Genomic DNA, 20529 nt, shown 5'->3' with positions numbered 1-20529 from the left:
ATATTTTATTAAAAGTAGTCTATTACAAGAACATCAAGGAATGTCAAGTTTATGTTGGTTCCTGCATGTAGGTTTGAATGGAAATAGTCCCTTGTGGCTATATCTACAAGTACTATTAAGAAAATCAGAGTAAAGATAAAATAAGTGATTTTTTTAAGAGAATAAGACTTGGAAATTCCAATTTTAAATAGAAAACTTAAAATCAAAAACACCCAGTTGGTTTCTTCATTGTCGGATTGAGGAGTCTGTTGTGCAAATAGCCTTATCATAGTGTGAAGGCCTAACATGTAGGCCTACGAGCAAGACAGGACAAGATGCAAGAAGATCCCAAGATATCTAGAATTCATACATATTAATATAAAACATTGATGAACCAGTGGAAGTTGAGCAAACAGTGTAGATTTGTTTTGTTGGAGAAACTGTATTCATGGATTAGGCTCCGATCACTGATTCCCACTCCCAAGCAGAAGGTGACGGTAATGCAACTCAAACACCGGACGTCAAGAGCCGTTAAACCTGAAAGAAGAAGAAGAAGAAGAGCCATGAAAACAGTCATGGGCGGAGCCAAGGAGGACTTTTTCAATCTCACGCACGCAGGCAGGCAGGCAGGAGATCGAAATGGCGGCGCCAGCAGAGAGGATGGAGGTAGGGTGTTACAATAGGAAATACAATATTACTCCAACTTGTTAATGTACGCCGTATACGCGAGCATTTGTCCGTTTTCCTGAACAAGTGTTGTGATTTTTGTTTTAACATTCGTGTTTTTGTCACGATGTTCGCGCCAGCTTCTGCTGCATCCATCTTAACGTAAGGCTAGCGAGCGTGACTTGAGTGAAGAAACTGCCGCCGCCGTTCATTCATTACGGGTCGCTTACCGATCGAGCTAAGATTCGATCCCTATACGTTTACCACTCCGTACGCTTTAGGACGGGGCCAGCTTTGGACTTTTGACCGCTGCAACTGTGTCCGCAGAAACGTTGTTTTACTGTGTGCGACATCTAGCCGGCCTTTGGGACCGCATGGGTACTAACGTGTTAGCTCAAGACCTAGCTTAGCGGTGATCCTCTGCTCGCGGAATGGATGCACCGGGTTGTACTCGGTCCCACTGCTCGGGAGATACTACTAAGTGCGCGAGAACATATTCCCCCACTGCGTCCTGGTGTATTAGCGGCATCCACCATATATTTGCTGACATAACCGTATAATCCCTCGTTGTTGGAGTAATTTATAGTAAAGCCCGTAACGTTGAAAGACAAACGGCTTAAAACGTTAAATCGTGCCAGGTTATACCTGTTGGTTGGCTCCAGCTAAGGTACGTGCCCGGTAACTGCGTCTGGCGATCACCCGTAATTTAGCTATTTTTTTTGAATGAGCGGCTCGTTGCCGCTGCGTAGTTTGGGATAGTCTTGTGAGGAAGGCCAAGATCGCATCCGAGTACCACCAACCATGTGCTCCCCTCTTTTGTGCTGCGGGGGAGGCTGGCCTCGTTCACTGATTTAAAAAAAAAAAAAAAAAAAAAAAAAAAAGTAGTTGCGATAGTCCCGACAAAACCAACGATTTTGATTGAGGCAGAAGTTTGCACTACGGCAACGTTGATGCACTATTCCCGTGAAATAGTGTGCATTTAGCTTAGGTATTGTAAAGACCGATACCGTTACACATACACACACACACACACACACACACACACGTGTGTGCGTGGTAGGTTGATAACAATGCGACTACGTTGTGTAGTTTATAACCAACAATGTGGTTCTCTGTTAAGTATGTTTCAACTTATTCCGAACCGTTTCGCTCTGTTAATTAGTCAAGAAGTTGCTTAAGCCTATTAATAAAACGTATTGTAATGTAAATTGCACATGCCACATCCCACTGCATGGTTCAGTTGGACCCACTTTTGGTACCAGGTCTTACACTCTGGCCACATTTTGATATTTATTTCAAGGACTTAAATATGAGTGGAATTTAATTGTAGTAGCATGTGAAGAGGGATGAGATCTTTTTTTGAAAGATTTAAAAAAAAAAAGGTGAAACATTGACCGTTAGGTCCAAGCTTCTGTCTTTTTAATAAGACGACAAAAAAAAGCTATTGTGATCAATAGTAGGCATTGCTCTGTTTTCGCTATTTAACCATTACATGGGTTGTTTCCAGAATGGTATTACAAGAGTACAACACATAGAAATTCTCTTTCACCTTTACAGAACAAACTCATCGCCCTCAAAGCCAAATCTTACTCTAAAAATACTTTCATTTGAAGGAAGGAAATCATTCATGACTTTGTAGTGAGAACTTTTGGATGGATCTTGATATTTGAAGATCTCTGTTTCTACATTGTTGATTGGTCAAGAATATTCAGATGAGATGCGTACTGAGTCCAATTCCTGTTTTGCTAGGATGAGGAATGTGTTGGGTACTTCATTGATGATAAATTAAAATTATTTTACTTGACGCATCAAAAAGTAATGGAAAATATTAAAGGAATCTTTTAAAAAAAACTTTAAATCGTTATATTTGATTAAACTGTACATACATCTATAATGCCGCTAATAACTTGGTGCTGTGTCTTGATAGAAAACTCGGTAATGTTATGCTTCAAACTGGGTACTGAACAGATGATGAGCGAGTGGTGGTGCCAGATTGGCTGTTGAATAAAATCCTTTGGCTCTTAAATGAGTTTAGCCTGCATCAGTTGCCATCCATCTGAGCTTAGCTGCCTGTTGCACCATAGAGCCAAACTCTTGGTGGCACTACTGCGCACTACAATGCGTCGCGTTAATCCAGCATTATAGAAATCTGAATTTAGGACGTAATTGAGGCTCATACTGTCAGTATTCCTATCGTATCGCCCTCGCCTATCTTGTTTTCATGATAAGAGCTGCTTTTTGTTGCATCTGAGTTGTGGATAAACTTCTATAAACCACCATCTTACACACTGTCTTAGTATTATCATTACTTATAAACACAATAGCAAAGCCCAAGCTTGCTTCAGGTTGTAATTGTGTGTGTCTTTTGTTGAGATTTCTCAGGGGGAGAGCTCAGCCAAGCCTGCAGCAGAGGATATGACATCAAAGGACTACTACTTTGACTCATACGCCCACTTTGGCATCCACGAGGTAATTTCTTTTAAACCAATCAAACGGCTTTCATATCCAAATGATTAAACATTATAAAGTGTATCCCCTTTGTGTCACAATATCTTAACCCTAGTGCTATTATTCAGCAATTTGTCTATTTCTCTTTTCCCTGCCACTGTAGGAGATGCTGAAAGATGAGGTTCGCACTCTGACCTATCGCAATTCCATGTTTCACAACAAGCATCTGTTTAAGGACAAGGTGGTGTTGGATGTTGGCAGTGGGACAGGCATCCTCTGTATGTTTGCTGCCAAAGCTGGAGCCAAGAAAGTTATAGGGGTATGTGTTGGTCTACATCAGAACTAATACTTTTTTTGTTGTTTTCTAGATTGGCTGGACTGTCATCACTAGTTAGTAGGGTTTGACCAATGCTGACTGATCCTTTTTTTTTTTTTTTAGTGGCAAAGGACGGGAGGCATGAATTTAAATGTTGTTCTTTGTCTTAATAGATCGAGTGCAGCAGCATCTCAGACTACGCTGTGAAAATTGTCAAGGCAAACAAGATGGACGATGGTGAGTTCATAGAATCCTATCACGTGGTGACACATATAGGGTTTCAAAATGTTTTCATATTTTTGGATCACAGAGGGACAAGGAAATTAAAGTAGTTATCTAACTCCTGACTTCTCGTGTCTCCAGTTGTGACCATCATCAAGGGGAAGGTGGAGGAGGTGGAGCTGCCTGTGGAAGGAGTAGACATCATCATTTCAGAGTGGATGGGCTATTGCCTCTTCTACGAGTCCATGCTCAATACAGTCATTTATGCCAGGGACAAATGGCTGGTATGTATTTGTATTTGCCTCTCACTTTCTCTCACTCGTCTTCTTGACAAGTTTTATTGAACGTTTTGATATGTCTTTATTTTAATTATTTCAACTTTGTTACCTCAACCCTAATCTGAAAATATTCAGTTGGGTAAGGTGGATGGCTCTCATTACTACAGTTGTATCATGAGCTTGAGAGGGCCACTGAGATGGAGAAGCAGTGGTAGTCAGTAGTGTGAATCTGGGTTATACCAAATTCAACACTTTAAAAGCAATTTACCATGCATTGCGTTTGGCAACACTTCTCACTACCATGTACATATAATTTGCCAGCATCCCATTGTATAGAAATTCAGTCAAGCTACATCCCTCTGCATGCACAGTGCTTTGTTGTGCAGCCCACACTACCGCCAATACATGGCCACTGTTTGAGCAAAAGCACTAAGTCCTACATGCTTTCATGTAAATTGTGATGCCATTATTGGATTATATGTATTTGATATTTTGTCTATTTCCCTTAACCAACAGATGGTAGCCTAAAGTGACGTCCTCAGTTTACGACTTGTTAACTTGTGGGATGTAGCTTGCTTGAGCATGCTCATTGAGGAGTTTTAATTAATAATTTTCCACTTATTATTTTTTGTAAAAACATTTCTTTTATAACGTTCTACCCAAAGTACCTTTTCTACATTAGTTAACTTGCTAGCTTACTCACCAAATGGCACATTTCACATTGTATTTGACATATGAATGCTTGTCGTATATGGTAAAGGTTAATTTTGTAAAGGCATTTAACATTATAAGAAAGAGCAGATAACTCCAGCATTTTCATGTTTCTGTTAAATCCCATGGAATGCTTTTGCATCCCTAGTTGATACTGAAACCCGTTTAGTAATCATTAGACTGCACATTTCAAACTTTGTTCTAGATTTACTAGACAATTGGCAAAACTTGACTAAAAGCTATTATTTAATAGGAACTGGTCATGAGCTGGTTCAGATCAGATCCAATATAGTGCATCCCATGCTCTATAGAGATGCACCCATCGATCAGCCCTGGTTGAAACTGGCTGGCTGTCAGCTGATCGTGTCTCCTCCGGCCTACCAGTCTTTTATATCCAATAATATTGAATTTTTCAAGAAAGAAAAGTTTCCAAGCTGTCAATTAAGAAAAATGTCAATTGAAGGAAATTTCTTGGGCTCATCTCTCCTAAACTCTAAATGTTTGGCTCTGTTGGATGTCTGTTGATGTTGTGCAGTCTAGATGGTCTGTCACAAGCTATGAGTCTGATTGTTGTTGTTTTTCCCTATGACAGAAGCCAGATGGACTAATTTTCCCAGACAGGGCAACCCTTTATGTCACTGCCATTGAAGACAGGCAGTACAAGGACTACAAAATCCACTGTGAGTAGTCAACCCTTAGAACACCGCTCAGGATGGGAAACGACTGTCTGTTATCCACATGTAGTGTGTTCAGTGAACTGAGTTGTTTGTGTGTCTGCATCAGGGTGGGAGAACGTGTATGGTTTCGATATGTCGTGCATCAAGGAGGTGGCAATAAAGGAACCCCTGGTTGATGTGGTGGACCCAAAGCAGCTGGTCAGCAGCGCCTGTCTCATCAAGGTGGGTGGATAAGCAACTGTTATGATAAGATACTGGGACAGAGGTGCGTCTGTCCCTGGCTACACAGGTTTTGACTCTGGTTGTGCATTCTGTAATAAAAAGTCTGATGCCAGCTTGTGGGTTTGTTTGTTTTTTCAGGAGGTGGACATCTACACCGTGAAGCTAGACGACCTGACCTTCACCTCACCGTTCTGCCTGCAGGTGAAGAGGAACGACTACATCCAGGCTTTGGTCACCTACTTCAACATAGAGTTCACCCGCTGTCACAAGAGAACCGGCTTCTCCACCAGTCAGTCTGCTTTCTTACACACATCACACCTGTTGTCAGTGATCAGGAAAGACTTGATCCGTTGGCATTAGTAAGGGTTGTATGACTCTGTAACTGTAATAGTAAGTTAGGCTACCTGTTCTTCTAGTAACTGGATTAGAGCAATGTGAGGAGTTTTAGTAGTCAGGAAAAATATAGTTTTTATCCGTTGTTGATATATTATCATCTGATAAATGAGAATACTATGAACTTGTATCTTTTAATGGAATAACCAATGATTACACCTAATAGTGTGGAGCCCTTTTTAAAATGGCAAAACATTTTGTCAGTAGCTTAGATGGTCCATAGTATTCACATGAAAAATTATTGAATCTGTTCTTTACTACTCGGATGATGAAAGCTCGCTAAAAACTACTCATCCTTTATTCTCCACATTTTTGCGAAACGATCAGTATTGGCCACAACAAAATGAGGATTAATGTTATCCACCCTGAAATTCTATTCAAAGCCTCTGGATTAAGTATCATTGTAAATAACGTGGTTCTCAGCTTTGATGCCTATCCCAAATCTACAGTATAGGTTTTTACTTATGATATATTGGTGAAGAAAATACAGATTTCATTTTACATTATATGATATTGATTGATAATTGTTCCACACAAACACAGTGGGTACAGGAGAGACATAGCGTGAGCCCACACGGAGCAGGTTCCCTGACTATTAATACATTAAAATGTTAAATTCTAACTCATCACAGTTCCATCAGTCAAAGTTGTCGTACCTTTTATAAGACGTGAACTAAATGGGTTTAGTTTCGACAGATATTATTGTATACCATTTAAGCAAAACAAATTTGCTGTCTTTTTTTTTTTTTTTTCAATACTTACTATTGCTCTTTAATAATGAAAATGAAAAGTATTTCTCAATGGAGTTATTGGTAGAATACCTATTACAAAAAATAAATAATGGCTGCAGCTCTAAGCATGCAGGCTGAAACAGCAAGTTTCTTCATTTCTATACAAAGTGGTGTTTGGCTGCATTTACCTCAGTATTAACACATTTCTCTCACTCACCAGCTAAATGGAGTTTTGTTTTCTACATTGACTGCAGGAGTCTGAAGTATTCCGTTTTTGGAACAGACAGAATTCATGCACACTTTATTTTCCCTTCTCAGGCCCAGAGTCTCCCTACACCCACTGGAAGCAGACAGTTTTCTACCTGGATGATTACATGACCGTGAAGACCGGTGAGGAGATCTTTGGCACAATCAGCATGAAGCCAAACGTCAAGAACAATGTAAGCGGAGCTCCACCTTTCATAACACATTTTGAAATTCCTTCCCATTTGCTGTGCTTTGAACAATCTCTTTGTGTTGCATTATCTCTGGATTGGGCTGCTGTGTGCGCTTTGTCTGATTCGTTTCTGTTGGTTTGCAGAGAGACCTGGACTTCACCGTAGACATCGACTTCAAGGGTCAGCTGTGTGAGGTGTCAAAGACGTCAGAGTACAGGATGCGTTAGTCTCAATTCCTCCCTGTGTTAGTTAGTCTTTAGTAGAGGACAGATTATACTGTTTGACTCAGTCTCTACAATAGTTTGATGCTCCCCATGCAGCAACATTTTAATGTTTTCTTTTCTTGTTCAGACGTTCGCAGTATTTGAAAGATCTTAACATGCTTAGGGTCAAAGTGCATTGTCGTGGCGACGTAGTCACTCAAAACACGCGTGATGTATGCCTGATGTTTGTGTGCAACATCTTAGGTTTTGTTCAGGGTTTTTTGTCCTTTGCATGTGCAAGTGTCTATGTTGTCATCCATCCATACAGACACTAACGCAACCGCCCTGCCGACATGTCTGCATACTATACTGTAGGGTCACTTTGGCCCTCTGTTTGGTCATTACATGACCCCGATTCTGATCTCTCCTTATTTTTGAGTTTGTGGAAGCTGTTTGTGGGTTTTCAGATTTGTCTTCTAAAGAAACCATGCCTCTTTCACCTGTCAACCAGTTAATAAAAAAACGTGTTACTGACAAGCAAACTTTCCGCTAAACACCTTAGGACCTATTCCATCCCCCCAAAAAATAGCCATTTAATGAAATATAAAAAATACATGGATGTGGTTCTGGTGTGAAAGGGGGACCCAAGCTTCCTGGTTTTGGTTTTACCGGCATTCAGCATACCCTGAAAAGTGATCACAAACATGTCCCAAACTACATACTAACTCTACACAGTACAGACTACATATTAATTGTCCTAGGATACTGTTTTAGCATGTAGTTTATAAAATGTTCAGATACTTTGTCATTTTAACAGGATATGTGTATGTTGGATGTAAATCAACTATTTTGTAAAGCTACTGCCAATTAAACTTCAATGAAACGTCTAAATATCTCCTATGATTTAGTTTTGTATTTTTGTTCATTTTTTTTGTTAGCAATGTCACCACGACACGCAACTTAATAATTGCTGTGAGCAGCTCCTCCGTTTTGGGAGAGACTGGTGTGCATCAATGGCACAATTTAAAAATAAACTGAGTTAGTCTGAATACAGTGTGGTTTGAGAGAACCTTAGTTTGTCACTTTTGCTCTGTGAACTCACACCATATTAAAAACCTGCTTGAATTAGTATGTAGTTTAGATTTGGGACAAGAGTCAGGATGCTGATCTCATGCAGGCAGCACAAGTTGATTCAACCTTAATCAGGTTGATGGCTGTGAAACTGTTTTTATTTGGCATATGCCATGTGTGATAGCTGGGTTGCACCATCTGCATTGATCAGGTCACACCCTTTAAAGAAAACCACACTTGATTATCTTGAAGTGTTGATTTCTGCTGCACCTGAGAGATTCCTCCCGGCTCCACATCTGTCAGGGGTCCTGGAGCCATTGAGTCTTGATACAATGTTGGTCTTTATACAGTGCGTTTGTGGCTGCTAGTTGATCATAGCAGTAGTAACCATGTTTGCACTGCAAAGATTACTGACTCCCCACTCTTTCTTTTCTTTTTTTTCTTCCTCTTTTGTATTTTGTTTTGTTGTCTGCTGCTTTTTAAAAAAATAAATAAAACTAATCTGTAGATGTAACTTTTCTTCAAGTGTAGTGAGCTGTGGTATTTTCCCTACAGCATCTTTCAGTTTATTTTTTTCATTGCCTCTTTGAATTGTATACCCACCCAATAGGTATACTTCAATGCTCTTTTTCTGGTCCTTGAATGCATCTTCAGTCTCCAGTACAAAACAAAGCTGCTTGGCAGACCAGGTTGTGCATTTGCCAATATTGTCATCAGGTGAAGTCTCTAAAAAAACCACTATGTGGGCATTGAGTTGAGTTTTTTTCTCACACATCCTAACCCTACGGTCTAGAATGAACCCTGTTTGTGAATGCTGCAGTTTCTGTCCCAGCTCTGAGGACCTGATAGTGACTTGTTGGGTGTGTAAACAGCTTTTTCCAAGGCCTCTGTCAGATACTTTATTGCTTGTAGTCAGAACTCTGACTTGTCCCCTACATCACAAATATAATTGAAACATGTCATCTACTGATTTATCTAAGAGAAACAAACACTTTGTTAAAAGGAACTGTGGGGTCTTGAATGTAGAGGACCTTTCACGTTGTAAAAGAGGGATAAAATGTCAGAACGGATACCATTGAATCAGTCTTGCAATTTTGGATTGCATGAATCAGTCATTTTGGCAAAATACAAAAAATAAATGTGCTTATTCAAATTGAGATAAGATAAATATAAATTGCTTTTCTTGTTAACTACAAGGCTGAGTCGAATGGATGCAGATAAAATGCTTTACTGAAATAAAACGAAAAATGTAACGCAAAGCCGGCTCATTTAAGCATATGTTTGATGTTGAGTTGTGATTGGAGGAGCAGTGCGTAAGTAGCTATTTTGTAACTCATTTGAAAGGTGCACTAACTGTAGACATGCCCCTCTCATTGTCACACTGTCACAACTTGTAGTTCTGTTTCTTTACTTCCTGACTGCCAATGGCGGTAAACAAAGTGGATATTAAGCCAGGATTTTCAAGTCGCCCTGACTGAATTAAGCCATGACTCAGATATCTGAAAGCAGTGGCACTCAAATTACCGTGGAGGTTCATCCCGTGCAGATAGCTTACTCCAGATCAGGCTAACACTCAGACTTGATTGATCCTTGTGCCTGATCTGTTCAGCCAGCAGTCACTCCAAACGGATAGAAATGTGTATTTTTTTTTTGTGTATTTTGCCTTATTTTTATCTGCCTATATTAAAATACCCTAGATATTGCCACTTAATTACGTACTGTCCTTTAACATTGTGACCATTATTTATTTTTTATCATTATCAATTGTTACTGTTACATTGGGTTTATGAAGACTGCTGTTTGTATTTTTTATGCTAGAGGTTCGATGATTATTGTTGCAGCGGCCTAGATGATGATTTGAAATGGCTGATGAAGTTTGAAAGGCTGTGTTCACAGGACCAAAAACTATATAGTGTACTGTACATTCATGGAACAACAGGGTTCAAGTTTCAAGAGCATCCAGCTCCAGGTTACTTCTGTTGCTGGCTTGGTCGTTTACAACGGCCCCACTCGTCCGTATTTTTCTCTGCACGGCTCTGCTGCCATATCTGATCACTGAGCGTTATTTGACTCAGCCACAGGGGCATCCCTTCCTCTTGACACTCCCTGTGTGCCTGTCTCACGGTTTGCCGTCTCTCTCCAAACTGTCTTCTCTTTTTTCCAGCCCTGAACCCACACCTAGAAAGGAAATTAACCTGGAAAGGTTCCACACCGCCAAGACAGTGTGCCAATCATCTCCCCCGAGTGGACAGGTGTTTCTCAATAAATAGGTGTAGATATCAGTAGCCATATTCTCACATGCTACAGGTGGAGGGAGTCAGACCCACCAACATGCAAGACTATGACATGCAAGACTATGAGAAAACGACTCTACTTCTCTCTTGATTTATTCCCTCAGTAAACATTGTAAACATGAGTTTATGGTCTCAATCTCTAGTTTCAAGTCTTCTTCAATACAGCATGATGGTCATTCAGTAAATTAAAGTCAATTTAGAGTCAAATAGAACATAAAACAGCTGCTTTAGGGTGTTGCTTACTTTGAATTGACAGGTTGCTACTACGGCGTCTTCCAGTCTGGGTGATGTCTGTGTCGTTTTAGAAATAAAACCCTTGTACAGTGTGTTTTCAGTTCATTAAAGTTAATTATTACCTTTTTGGTTGCCTAAAAAGGTCTTATGCAGCGTTCGGTTGTACTTAGCTCCATCTTCTCTTGTCAAATCTGGTTGCAAAAGGTGACTTTGGGCACTGTTCACATCATAGAAATGAAATAGGAGTAGACGGGTCATTCCCATTCAAATTAACATTGATGGATGATCAGAACTGCGGCCATTTTCATGAGTAACGTTGCCATTACAACTTCTGTAGCGGGCTTACTTACCGTATAAACAAAAAAGACTGAGCTGAGGTAAGGTTTTGCAGTAAACTGCTTTGGCGGCCTTCTCTGATATGGGTGGCAGTGGTTTTCCAAGGAACTTTTTCCCCACTCTACCTGAAAGTGAGTCAATGGATTCATCTCTCAACCGTAACTTCCGCTGTGGTGCTCCTCAGCTCAGCAGCTTCTGGGCGGGTGCAGGCCACAGGCAATCTCTGGTCCTGGCTACATGGATGTAGATGATATGTAACATAAACCTTGATTATTTATCAAGGAAATGACATTGATGATGCAGCTAAGTAAGTGGACAATTAGCGTCTTTACCAACTAAAGTGAACAATGTTCCTGTTAATGCCTCAATGAAGGCACAGTTTGAGCCGGGTGGACACACTGCAATCTTAAGGCCAAGACAGCAAAGACACAAACACATGTTGAACAATACCAGGTGAAGTGGCCGGTGAAATGTACATTAGAATAGTTACACCATGCAGAATATTTTAAGGATTATTGTGGTGAGATGTACAAAGAAAACAACTTTAAAGTGAATCATATCAAGTCATTAATGGCAGAAATGTGTTTTGAACCAATAGATGGCAGTAGAAGTAGACATTTTGTCTTGGGCTAACTCCTAGGGGACAGAAAATTGCCTAAATCTAGGGAGATTTCTGCCAGACAGCCCTGATGGCAAACTTCTCAGTCCAGGTACCCAACATGCAGTGAGAGAGGACTGCCTTACTTCTCTTTTATATTGAGCTTATTTAAAAGTAATTTTACTATTATTATTCAAATATTTTTATATCATATGGCCCATTTGTGGTGAGTATTACAGTACAGAGGGTACAGACAACTGTATGCATTCTCTGATACACATGAAGTCACCAGTCCATTATTTTCACCTGCATGTGAAGAACTCCACTGGCAGACATGTGCAGAGGCTAACTTTATAACCCAGATCACAGTGATTCATAAGCACTCATAATGATTTTTTTGTTGTTATTTCACAAATTTACAATTTTTTTTTAGAGGACTCATAACACAGTATGAACAACGGCTCTGCCCTCAACAGTAAACACCTCAATTATCACACACACATATACTTATGTAGTACTTTGCTCATGTATGTGTCCTTATGTATACTTTTCTATATGCTAGGACTTTTTCATATTTTTACTCTGACACACAGACATTATTGTAACAAACTCATTTTAGCTGTATTTATATTCACTTGAATATGTCTCATGTCAATGTTAATGAAAAAAACTGAATTTCAAAAGTTTTTAACTGATAAAAGTGGAAATAGAAGTAGCTCTTTACTTGTTTAGCTGTCCGATGGTATTATAGAATCAGAATCAGCTTTATTTGCCAAGTATGCGTACGCATACAAGGAATTTGACTTCAATTTTATAGAAAATGGAGCCGGTTTTGTGGCCCATGTAGGTCCTCCTCCACGTCCATCACATGACGTTTAACTGCCCCCTTGTTTATTACAAGTAGGAAGTGAGTTTCCTGAGTTATCAAGCCACTGTTTCCTGTACTAACTACTTAATCTCTCATTGCCTCCATGGACACACACACACACACACACACACACACACACACACACACACACACACACACACACACACACACACACACTACAATATGGCAGGCGCTTCTGTTCTAAGGTTTTAAATTATTGGAAGTTTGTGTGGAACTTGAACTCATAAGAGACACAAAATGTTATAGTCAAGTCAGTTAACTACAAGTCCAAGGCAAGCTTCAAGTCTCCAGCTCTTGAGTCTTGCAAGTCTTAGGAAAAGTGCAAAAAGTTCCAAAATCAAGCCTGTACAGTTTGACAAGCTGTTGACATGGCTGGTGACAGTTTGAGCTACTCTGTTAGTACTCTGTCAGACCGTATCAAGACTGCTCACGGCATCTACATGGAGGAGGTAAATATACTGTACTTGTATATCTCTTTTCTGGTCTTCTGACCACTCAAAGCACTCAAACACTACATAGTATCCTTCACCCATTCACACACCGATGGCACAGCCTTAAGGAGCGATTTGGGGTTAGGTGTCTTGCCCAAGGACACATCGACATGGACTTGAGGAGCCAGGGGATCAAACCGGCAATCTTCTGATTGAGGGACAACCTGCTCTACCTTCTGAGCCTCAGTTTCCAATTCAAGTTCCCTGACCAGCAGCCAGCGGGCGTCCAGAGGAAGATCAAGGAGGGAATTCTCATCTGACACCAGAGACCATCTTTGAACAGAGACTAGTTACTATCTCCCCCCATGTACAACCACCATATGCTGAATGAAGACTGTTAGATGTGCATGAAAGTTAAACTCTGTTAACCTATTAAATGGAGCTTTAAGATTTTATTATCAGAAAACAAATCATGTGTCTTGTATTCCCACCTTGAAACAGACTTTAATATTGTGAAAACTTGGGTTTGTGTGTGTTTCCTAGTTCCAGTATTATTTAGTGTAAACCTCTTTGCACAGAAGGAAGATAATGAATTCCTTGTGTTGAGGAAATTACTATAGTGTCCCTAGGGAAGGACCAGCCTGCTTCAAGCCCATAGGGTCCACTTTAATCTTCTCCATGCAGAGGCCACGCATGAAGCACGTTTCAATAACTCAGACTCCCTTTGAGCTCTCTGGCTGCATTAAACCTTCATTCTCGTTCTCACTTGCTCACCAACATGTTCACTAGACTAGAATGTGGTAGTAATGAACGTGTATGTATGAATGATTTATGATATTTATTCTTCTGCAAAATCTTCTTAGAACCTTTTAAATAATCACACAACATGTAAACTGTAGGTCTGTTTGTGCTGTTAATTTACGAGAAGAGAAAGCACTGTGGTCCTTGAAGTGAAAGCACCCTAATGCTGAGCAAAAGATTCTCCCTGCAGATTTGGCCTGCAGTGTAGGTCAAGGTAAACACCAAAGTTGTCTGGTTAACCCACCAATCCAGCTTAATGAGACATTGCTCTTTTAGTATGTTAATGCAGTTATACAGTTCTTTGATACAGGGTGAATGATTGCAGTATGTAAGAACTAAACTCCATTCCAACAATTGCCCCCTTGTCGTGGTGGAGGAGTTTGTGTCCATGTGACCCTAGGCGCTCTGTTATTGGGAGCAATACCTACTGATGGGGTCTCCCAAATCGGTCAATTTGGCGAAAGGGCACAATTCCCAAACTCCAAACTACATCCGGTCCTTATAGAACCAAAGTAGCCTGAAATAAATGGCAACATGCGTAGACACAAGAACACAGGTGTGAAATGATAGTTAGTGAAATCTTCATACATTACATATTCAACAGAGATAATTAACACAAATCTGCTTTAAGGAAACTTTTTTCTTTATCAAAGATACATCACATGGAAAAATGATGAGCAGACCTCAGCTTCACTGGAGCACACATGCCATTTACAGGTCAGTCAGACTAACTTCCTGTCAGACAGGAACTACAAAGTCAAGCCCCAACACTGCATTATGGTAAGTGACCAGTAGGAGTCACCAAAGAACACTGAGTAACTAGCGGGGCAAGAACACTCCCGGTCTGGTATCTTTAAACAGGCCCTATTGTGCTATTTTCCAGGTGCATATTTTTATCTCAAGTTACAGTTACAACAGAAAAACAAAGCTGATTATGAGCATTAACACATGTAAACAAGTTACAGTTACAACATGTTTACATGTGTTAATGCTCATAATCAGCCTTGTTTTTCTCATCCTGCAGCCCCTCTTCTCACCCTCCCTCTAAAATGCTCCTTTGTAGCACTTGCTCCTCCCTCCAGAAAGCAAAGTCTGGCCTGATTGGTCAGCTAGCCCGCTCTGTTGTGATTGGTCAACGTTTCACATTTCAAAAAACTGTTCCTCTGGAGCTTCAGCTCCGTCTCTCTCTTTTGTTGTTTGAGAGTGGGCCAAACTAGCCGGAAACAGTTTTACGTCACTTCAGTAACGTTATGACCTCATAACGTTACGGAAGTGAAGGAGAGTTTGTTTAGCTGCCGTCATGTCGAGATGACACTGTGTTCTGCTCTGAGAAAGGAAATGTTCTTTGCATGAATCCCCAAAGGAAGATGACTTGAAGAATAAGTGGCTATACTTCACTTTTTAATGCATTTTACCGAGGACAACTTTCAAAACTGGACACAGTTCCCAGCTGGACTTTCGAAACGCTTACTGCTGAAAGATGATGGCGGTTCAGGATCACAACCTGTAAGTAGATTTATTACTTGCGGATGATTAATATTTACACAACAGAGGTAGCTAACATTACAAGCCGGGGTTCAAATGTTAACACAGTGCTCAGCTGTAGCCTTGGCTAATGTTGGTAGCTAACGTTATTGTTTTCTAATGTCTCTGCTAATCAGCTTTAGCCCTACTGCTAACACTGTGTAGAATATGAGGACTGAATATGTCCATCTAGAATTGTGTTCAAGTGAGGAGGTAGGTTTGTGATACAAGCTGTAATGTTACTACCACTATCCACTTTGGTTTTGCTAACTTTGTAGCTATTTTCATGACTGTTACCCCGCTGTTTCTACTCTGAGCCACTGGGCTCCTTTCATTAAACGGCCAACAATACGTCAACTAGACACATCCCAGCATAAGATGAACAACGTAAATTTTACTCATAGCTAGACAGCCGGGCTGTATTTGTGTCATAAAATAATATTGTGAGTTTTTGTGCATTTGCTTGCATGCATATTTATTGTCAGCTGATTCTTCACGGGACATGACTGTTTAGCTTGATTGTGATGAAGAATACAATTTTGAGCAGTACAGACTTACTAACAAAATGGCGCCTGGGTGCAACTTTCGGCCCCCTACTGTGTTAACCCCTTGACGTGATCAAATACCAAAGGTGTGTCCTTCTAAATGCAAATGCCCCTTTCCTGCCTTTTGCTACTACTTGTAATTACATGGTCATGGTCTTCCCTTACCTTTTGTTATTACTATTTACATACAGTCGAACCACTGCCTTGGCTTTCTGTATAAAATGCTTCCTTTCCCTTTGCTCTGGGTCAACTCACCGGCTCAGATGTGCTCTGTGTCTGTCAGTTCACCAGTGTGCCAGCATACTTCATTAAACTCACACCACCACAGCAACTTCTGAACTGGACTTGAATGATTTTCCTCAACAATTGATGTTGACTGTTTTCATCTGATGCAAATTAGTACTTCTCAAAGGATGGTATCTGTTGGCACTCAGCTGTCTGGGGGTACTCTGAGGGATACTCACCTGAAGAGCTAAGGTATGTTATACATTTAATATGCTTTTGTGTCTCACTTTTAGATATAGTACTTGCTAACATTGTAGACCTGTGAAATACTCTTATGGGGACTATGGGGAATACAGAGCACTACAGTTTCATGAAAACTCCAGAATTTCATATTTCGGGCTGACATTCTTGTAAACCTTTGACTTTGTTATGATGTTAGAGCATTCTTTTATTGTAGGTTGTGCCTTTTCATTTATTATTATGAAAATGAGGACCGTGAGCAAGCAACATCTGCAGGAACATCTGTCTATAAGGTCTTGTTCCCATAGTCAAAGAAGGGTGAATGCATAGCAAAACCAGTTAAAACAGACCCTACATACAGTAGATGTAAAATTATATTATTCTTTTATAACAAACATAATACAATGAACATAAAATGTGAAATACCTTTAAAATACAAATAAGGAAGGAAGCATACTTAATTTAAAACAATAAAATGACTGTTTAAATGCTATGTATGAGTATGTGGATGAACTGATGAGGCTGATGTCGTCCCAGTGTGAGAGACCCGCCATGTGTCCCTCCTCTGTCAAGGAGCAGCCTGAAGCCAACATTCTGACCAGCCGGATCAGGAAACTCCGCGTTTCTGAAATACAACAGATGACGGGATTGTGAGCCTCATGTGTCGTCCTAAACATCACCAGCTGACAAAGCCACGGTAGTCGAGAGGCCGGTATCACCTTTATGGAGAGGATCACACATCATTACCATTGCAGCTAAAAACTATCTATACAGTTTTACAGTATTAACAAATGTTTCTTTTTAATTCAAATTTTTTTATATTTGAAAAGAATAAAGTAATTTGGAGATAAAAAACCAACTAATTTCTTCATTAGTATTTATGATCTCATGTTATAATGAAACAATTGTGTTCAGATGTAAGTTTACACAGATTTCATTATATGTAATAACAACTTACTCCTCTTCTATACTACGCCTCAAACGTCCATAGTCAACTCTGTATATGTTGTGGATAATTGTTGTATGGATTCAAACAGTTTGTCAGGATGGTGAACCATGCATGTAAGAGGGACTGGAATCTGGTTCATTTGTTTCAAAACCTGATGAGAGAGGATGAAGAAAATAAGACACTGATTTACAAGAAATACTGTGTTATAATAAAGCAAATAATGACTTAGGAGGCAACATCACTACATAGGACAAATATTAATCCAGGAAGCAAAAATTTTACTTCAAATAAAATGGTGTGATCATATTGTTGTTAACAAACATAATAACAGCCAGCAGGGGATTGTTAAATGCAGCTACATTTTTTCAGAAAGGTTACAGTTAAGGATTATGAGCATTAACGCATGTAAACATGTTGTAACTGTAACTTGAGATAAAAATATGAGCCTGAAAAAGAGCATAATAGGGCCTGTTTAAAGGATCGTAAATTTTAGCGTGGTAGATCCTCTCTGAAGATCTTTAACCATTTGCTTTTTCTAAATATGCATTCGGATCAGAAATGGGTGTGCGGCCGATATCATTTGCGGCTTGCAAAATAGTCATGCCTGCTGGGAGTGTTGTTGTATGTTTTGTTTTCAAATGCAGAGCGACCTTCTGTGTGTTCAGTCAGGCTGGTCTAATCAGCATTCTAAGCTATTCCTACAGAAAGTAGTGCTCTGTAACTCGTAGATATCCTGTGAAAATGATTTAGTATGTTATCCACAGTATCATGAACAAGGCAGTTTAAAGGCCGCAAAAGCCCACAGGACGTGACGTCCACAGGGTCGTGGATGGGTCCAACAAACACCAATCAGCCAGGAGCCATGTGAGACGCTGTCAACTCTGATTTATTTGTCACGTAACTTGCGTACTTCAGTAATTTCAACACAAATGACGAAATGAGACGTGTTGCTGGACTTTCGTAGAAAAACGCTCAAAAATTAGGAGTAACTAGGAGTAAAATATCATAGTTTTTATGCTGCATCTCTTTCTACTATTCAATTTATTGTGGATTTATTGGCATGTAAGAAAAAACAATGTTGCCATAGCAATACTACTACAATACTCGTCTTTACCTCTAACTTGTCAGATATTTGACACTAAATCTAGAACCCCTCTGAATTCTAGTTAAGGAGCTCCTACATTTACCACCACCAGGAAGGGTGGCTGTGAATGTACTCTGCGAGTAGGCGCTTTGAGCCCATGGGCTATAACAAATAGGTGGTGTGTGTGTTGCCTTTGTTGTGTCTGTTTAAATGCACCAGCTGAGGTGCGGTGATGGGCGTTGCTTCCATTTGCCCAGATAAGGTGCCAGGGCTATTTTTCCTGCAATCATAACCTGCACCTGTGTAGCCTTCCTGCCATTTCGGACACTTACATCCCTTGTTACTTCAATAACTAATTAATAAATGTACTTTAACGTGTAACCTAGGTATTGAATGTACGTCCCAAAATCTACACGCAGACCGTCTCATCCTGCCTAGGGAGGCGGAAGTTCAACTTAGCTTAAACAGAAGTGGTATGGTATCTGGTATTTCATGCCTTTCACATTGGTGTCCCTGACAGCCATATAGCAACAGAACCTGTGTGCTGTTGTTGCTGGAGGACTGGAAATACTCCTTAAAGGTCCATCACTGGAGGAGAAACCCCGTGTCAGTTGTGAATCTCGCTCAGGTTTTTAATCAAATGAATAACTTCTGTCAGCCTATCTCAGGGGAAGGGCTCTCTTACCTGAAGGAGACTATGTAGAAACCCTCAGAGGTGAGCAATACTGGACTTTGGTTTGAATGTAAAATATACAATCCAGTTTTATTTGTTATTTTACAAAAGATGGACTAATACTTTGAACAACTTTCACCTCATGATTGGTATATGGTTAACAACTAAACATTGCCAAATCATTGGATAATACTGTTTACACTACACTTAGTTGGTAGCCGTCCTTCTAGGGTTCCTGTCTGAGCTTCATTGGCGTCACATCAGCCAGGAAGTCTCTGTAACAGTTACAATGATGCAGTATCTGCACACAGAAATTTCAGTTAGGCAAAAGGAAGTAACAAAAACCACTCCTGGCAATAATTATGGGCCCATAAAATAGGTCAACATAACAGAACTAAACTGAAACACTACAGAAGAGAACTGAGTAGTACAAACCAACCCTGTTAACCTGGCATGGGGAAAACATATATAGTGACTGATCAGGCCATTCAGACTCACAGGGGGATAGACTAAGACCTAACCATTTACACAAACTAAGATAAACCACAAAACTCTTCTGCACTACCTTATATTTACTGAGGAAGGATTAAGAAACAACAATATAATAAACACAGTTTGTCCAACTAACTAGAGGACACTGCTAATCCCATTAATGCAGGAGGAACATGGTGCAGTCCAATTGACAATCAAGACCCTTTTAAGAAGGTCTAATGCAGCTGGTTTACCCTTTGTTGGCCAGCCGAACAATTCCAGCAGAAACACCCAGGAACTGATAACTCAAAGAATACTGAATTTACCGCATGGAAAATATTTAATTCAAGTTAATGAATATTGATATACCAAAATTGACGAAGAAAGTTATCTGAATTTGTGTCCTCCAAATAGATAAATGCTGTCCAAAATTGCTTATAAAACTATTTGAAACATAAATCTATGAGTCCAGATTGTTTGTGTGTTTTTTAAGTGTTGTGCTAAAAAGAAACCTAAACCAAGTAAATTAAACAGAGTAAGAGAGTTACCAACATGTCTTAGTGGTTCAGTATGTGGCTGCTGGTGTGGCAATAACAGAGATCAAAACACTAAATAAATCAAAGAGAATGAAATGAATAAAAACGAGGATAATTCTCACTGGTAATAAAAAGCAAATAATACTAGATACCACTAACTTGACATATGCCCCAAGGCAGTGGTGTTACATTACAGTCACTTAGCAGACGCTTTTATCCAAAGCGACTTACAATCAGTAGTATATTACATATCATTCACCCATTCACACACTGATGACAGAGCTACCATGCAAGGTGCCACCATCAGACTCTAACTAACATTCATCATCCAGTCCACACCGATGG

General features: G+C 39.9%; 1 protein-coding gene across 2 annotated transcripts; it reads left to right on the top strand.

Annotated features, from left to right (window-relative positions):
• The first annotated feature begins 569 nt into the window (after nt 1-569).
• prmt1 (protein arginine methyltransferase 1) lies at nt 570-9475 on the top strand. 2 transcript variants are annotated; one of them, XM_054607581.1, is made up of 10 exons: nt 570-645; nt 3019-3114; nt 3257-3412; nt 3583-3646; nt 3773-3915; nt 5213-5300; nt 5404-5519; nt 5658-5808; nt 6962-7083; nt 7224-9475. In XM_054607581.1, exons 1-10 carry the CDS (start codon nt 619-621, stop codon nt 7305-7307), a joined length of 1047 nt encoding a protein of 348 aa, XP_054463556.1. In that variant the 5' UTR covers nt 570-618; the 3' UTR covers nt 7308-9475. The 2 variants fall into 2 exon arrangements, with proteins under 2 accessions (XP_054463556.1, XP_054463558.1); XM_054607583.1 differs by having other exon boundaries at nt 581-645; nt 3028-3114.
• The last annotated feature ends 11054 nt before the right edge of the window (nt 9476-20529 follow it).

This window comes from Anoplopoma fimbria, chromosome 11 (genome assembly GCF_027596085.1).
Source record: "Anoplopoma fimbria isolate UVic2021 breed Golden Eagle Sablefish chromosome 11, Afim_UVic_2022, whole genome shotgun sequence".
Taxonomy (NCBI): Eukaryota; Metazoa; Chordata; class Actinopteri; order Perciformes; family Anoplopomatidae; genus Anoplopoma; species Anoplopoma fimbria.
The sequence above is the reverse complement of the archived record's forward strand: the minus strand, read 5'-3'. Positions and strand labels throughout refer to the sequence as shown.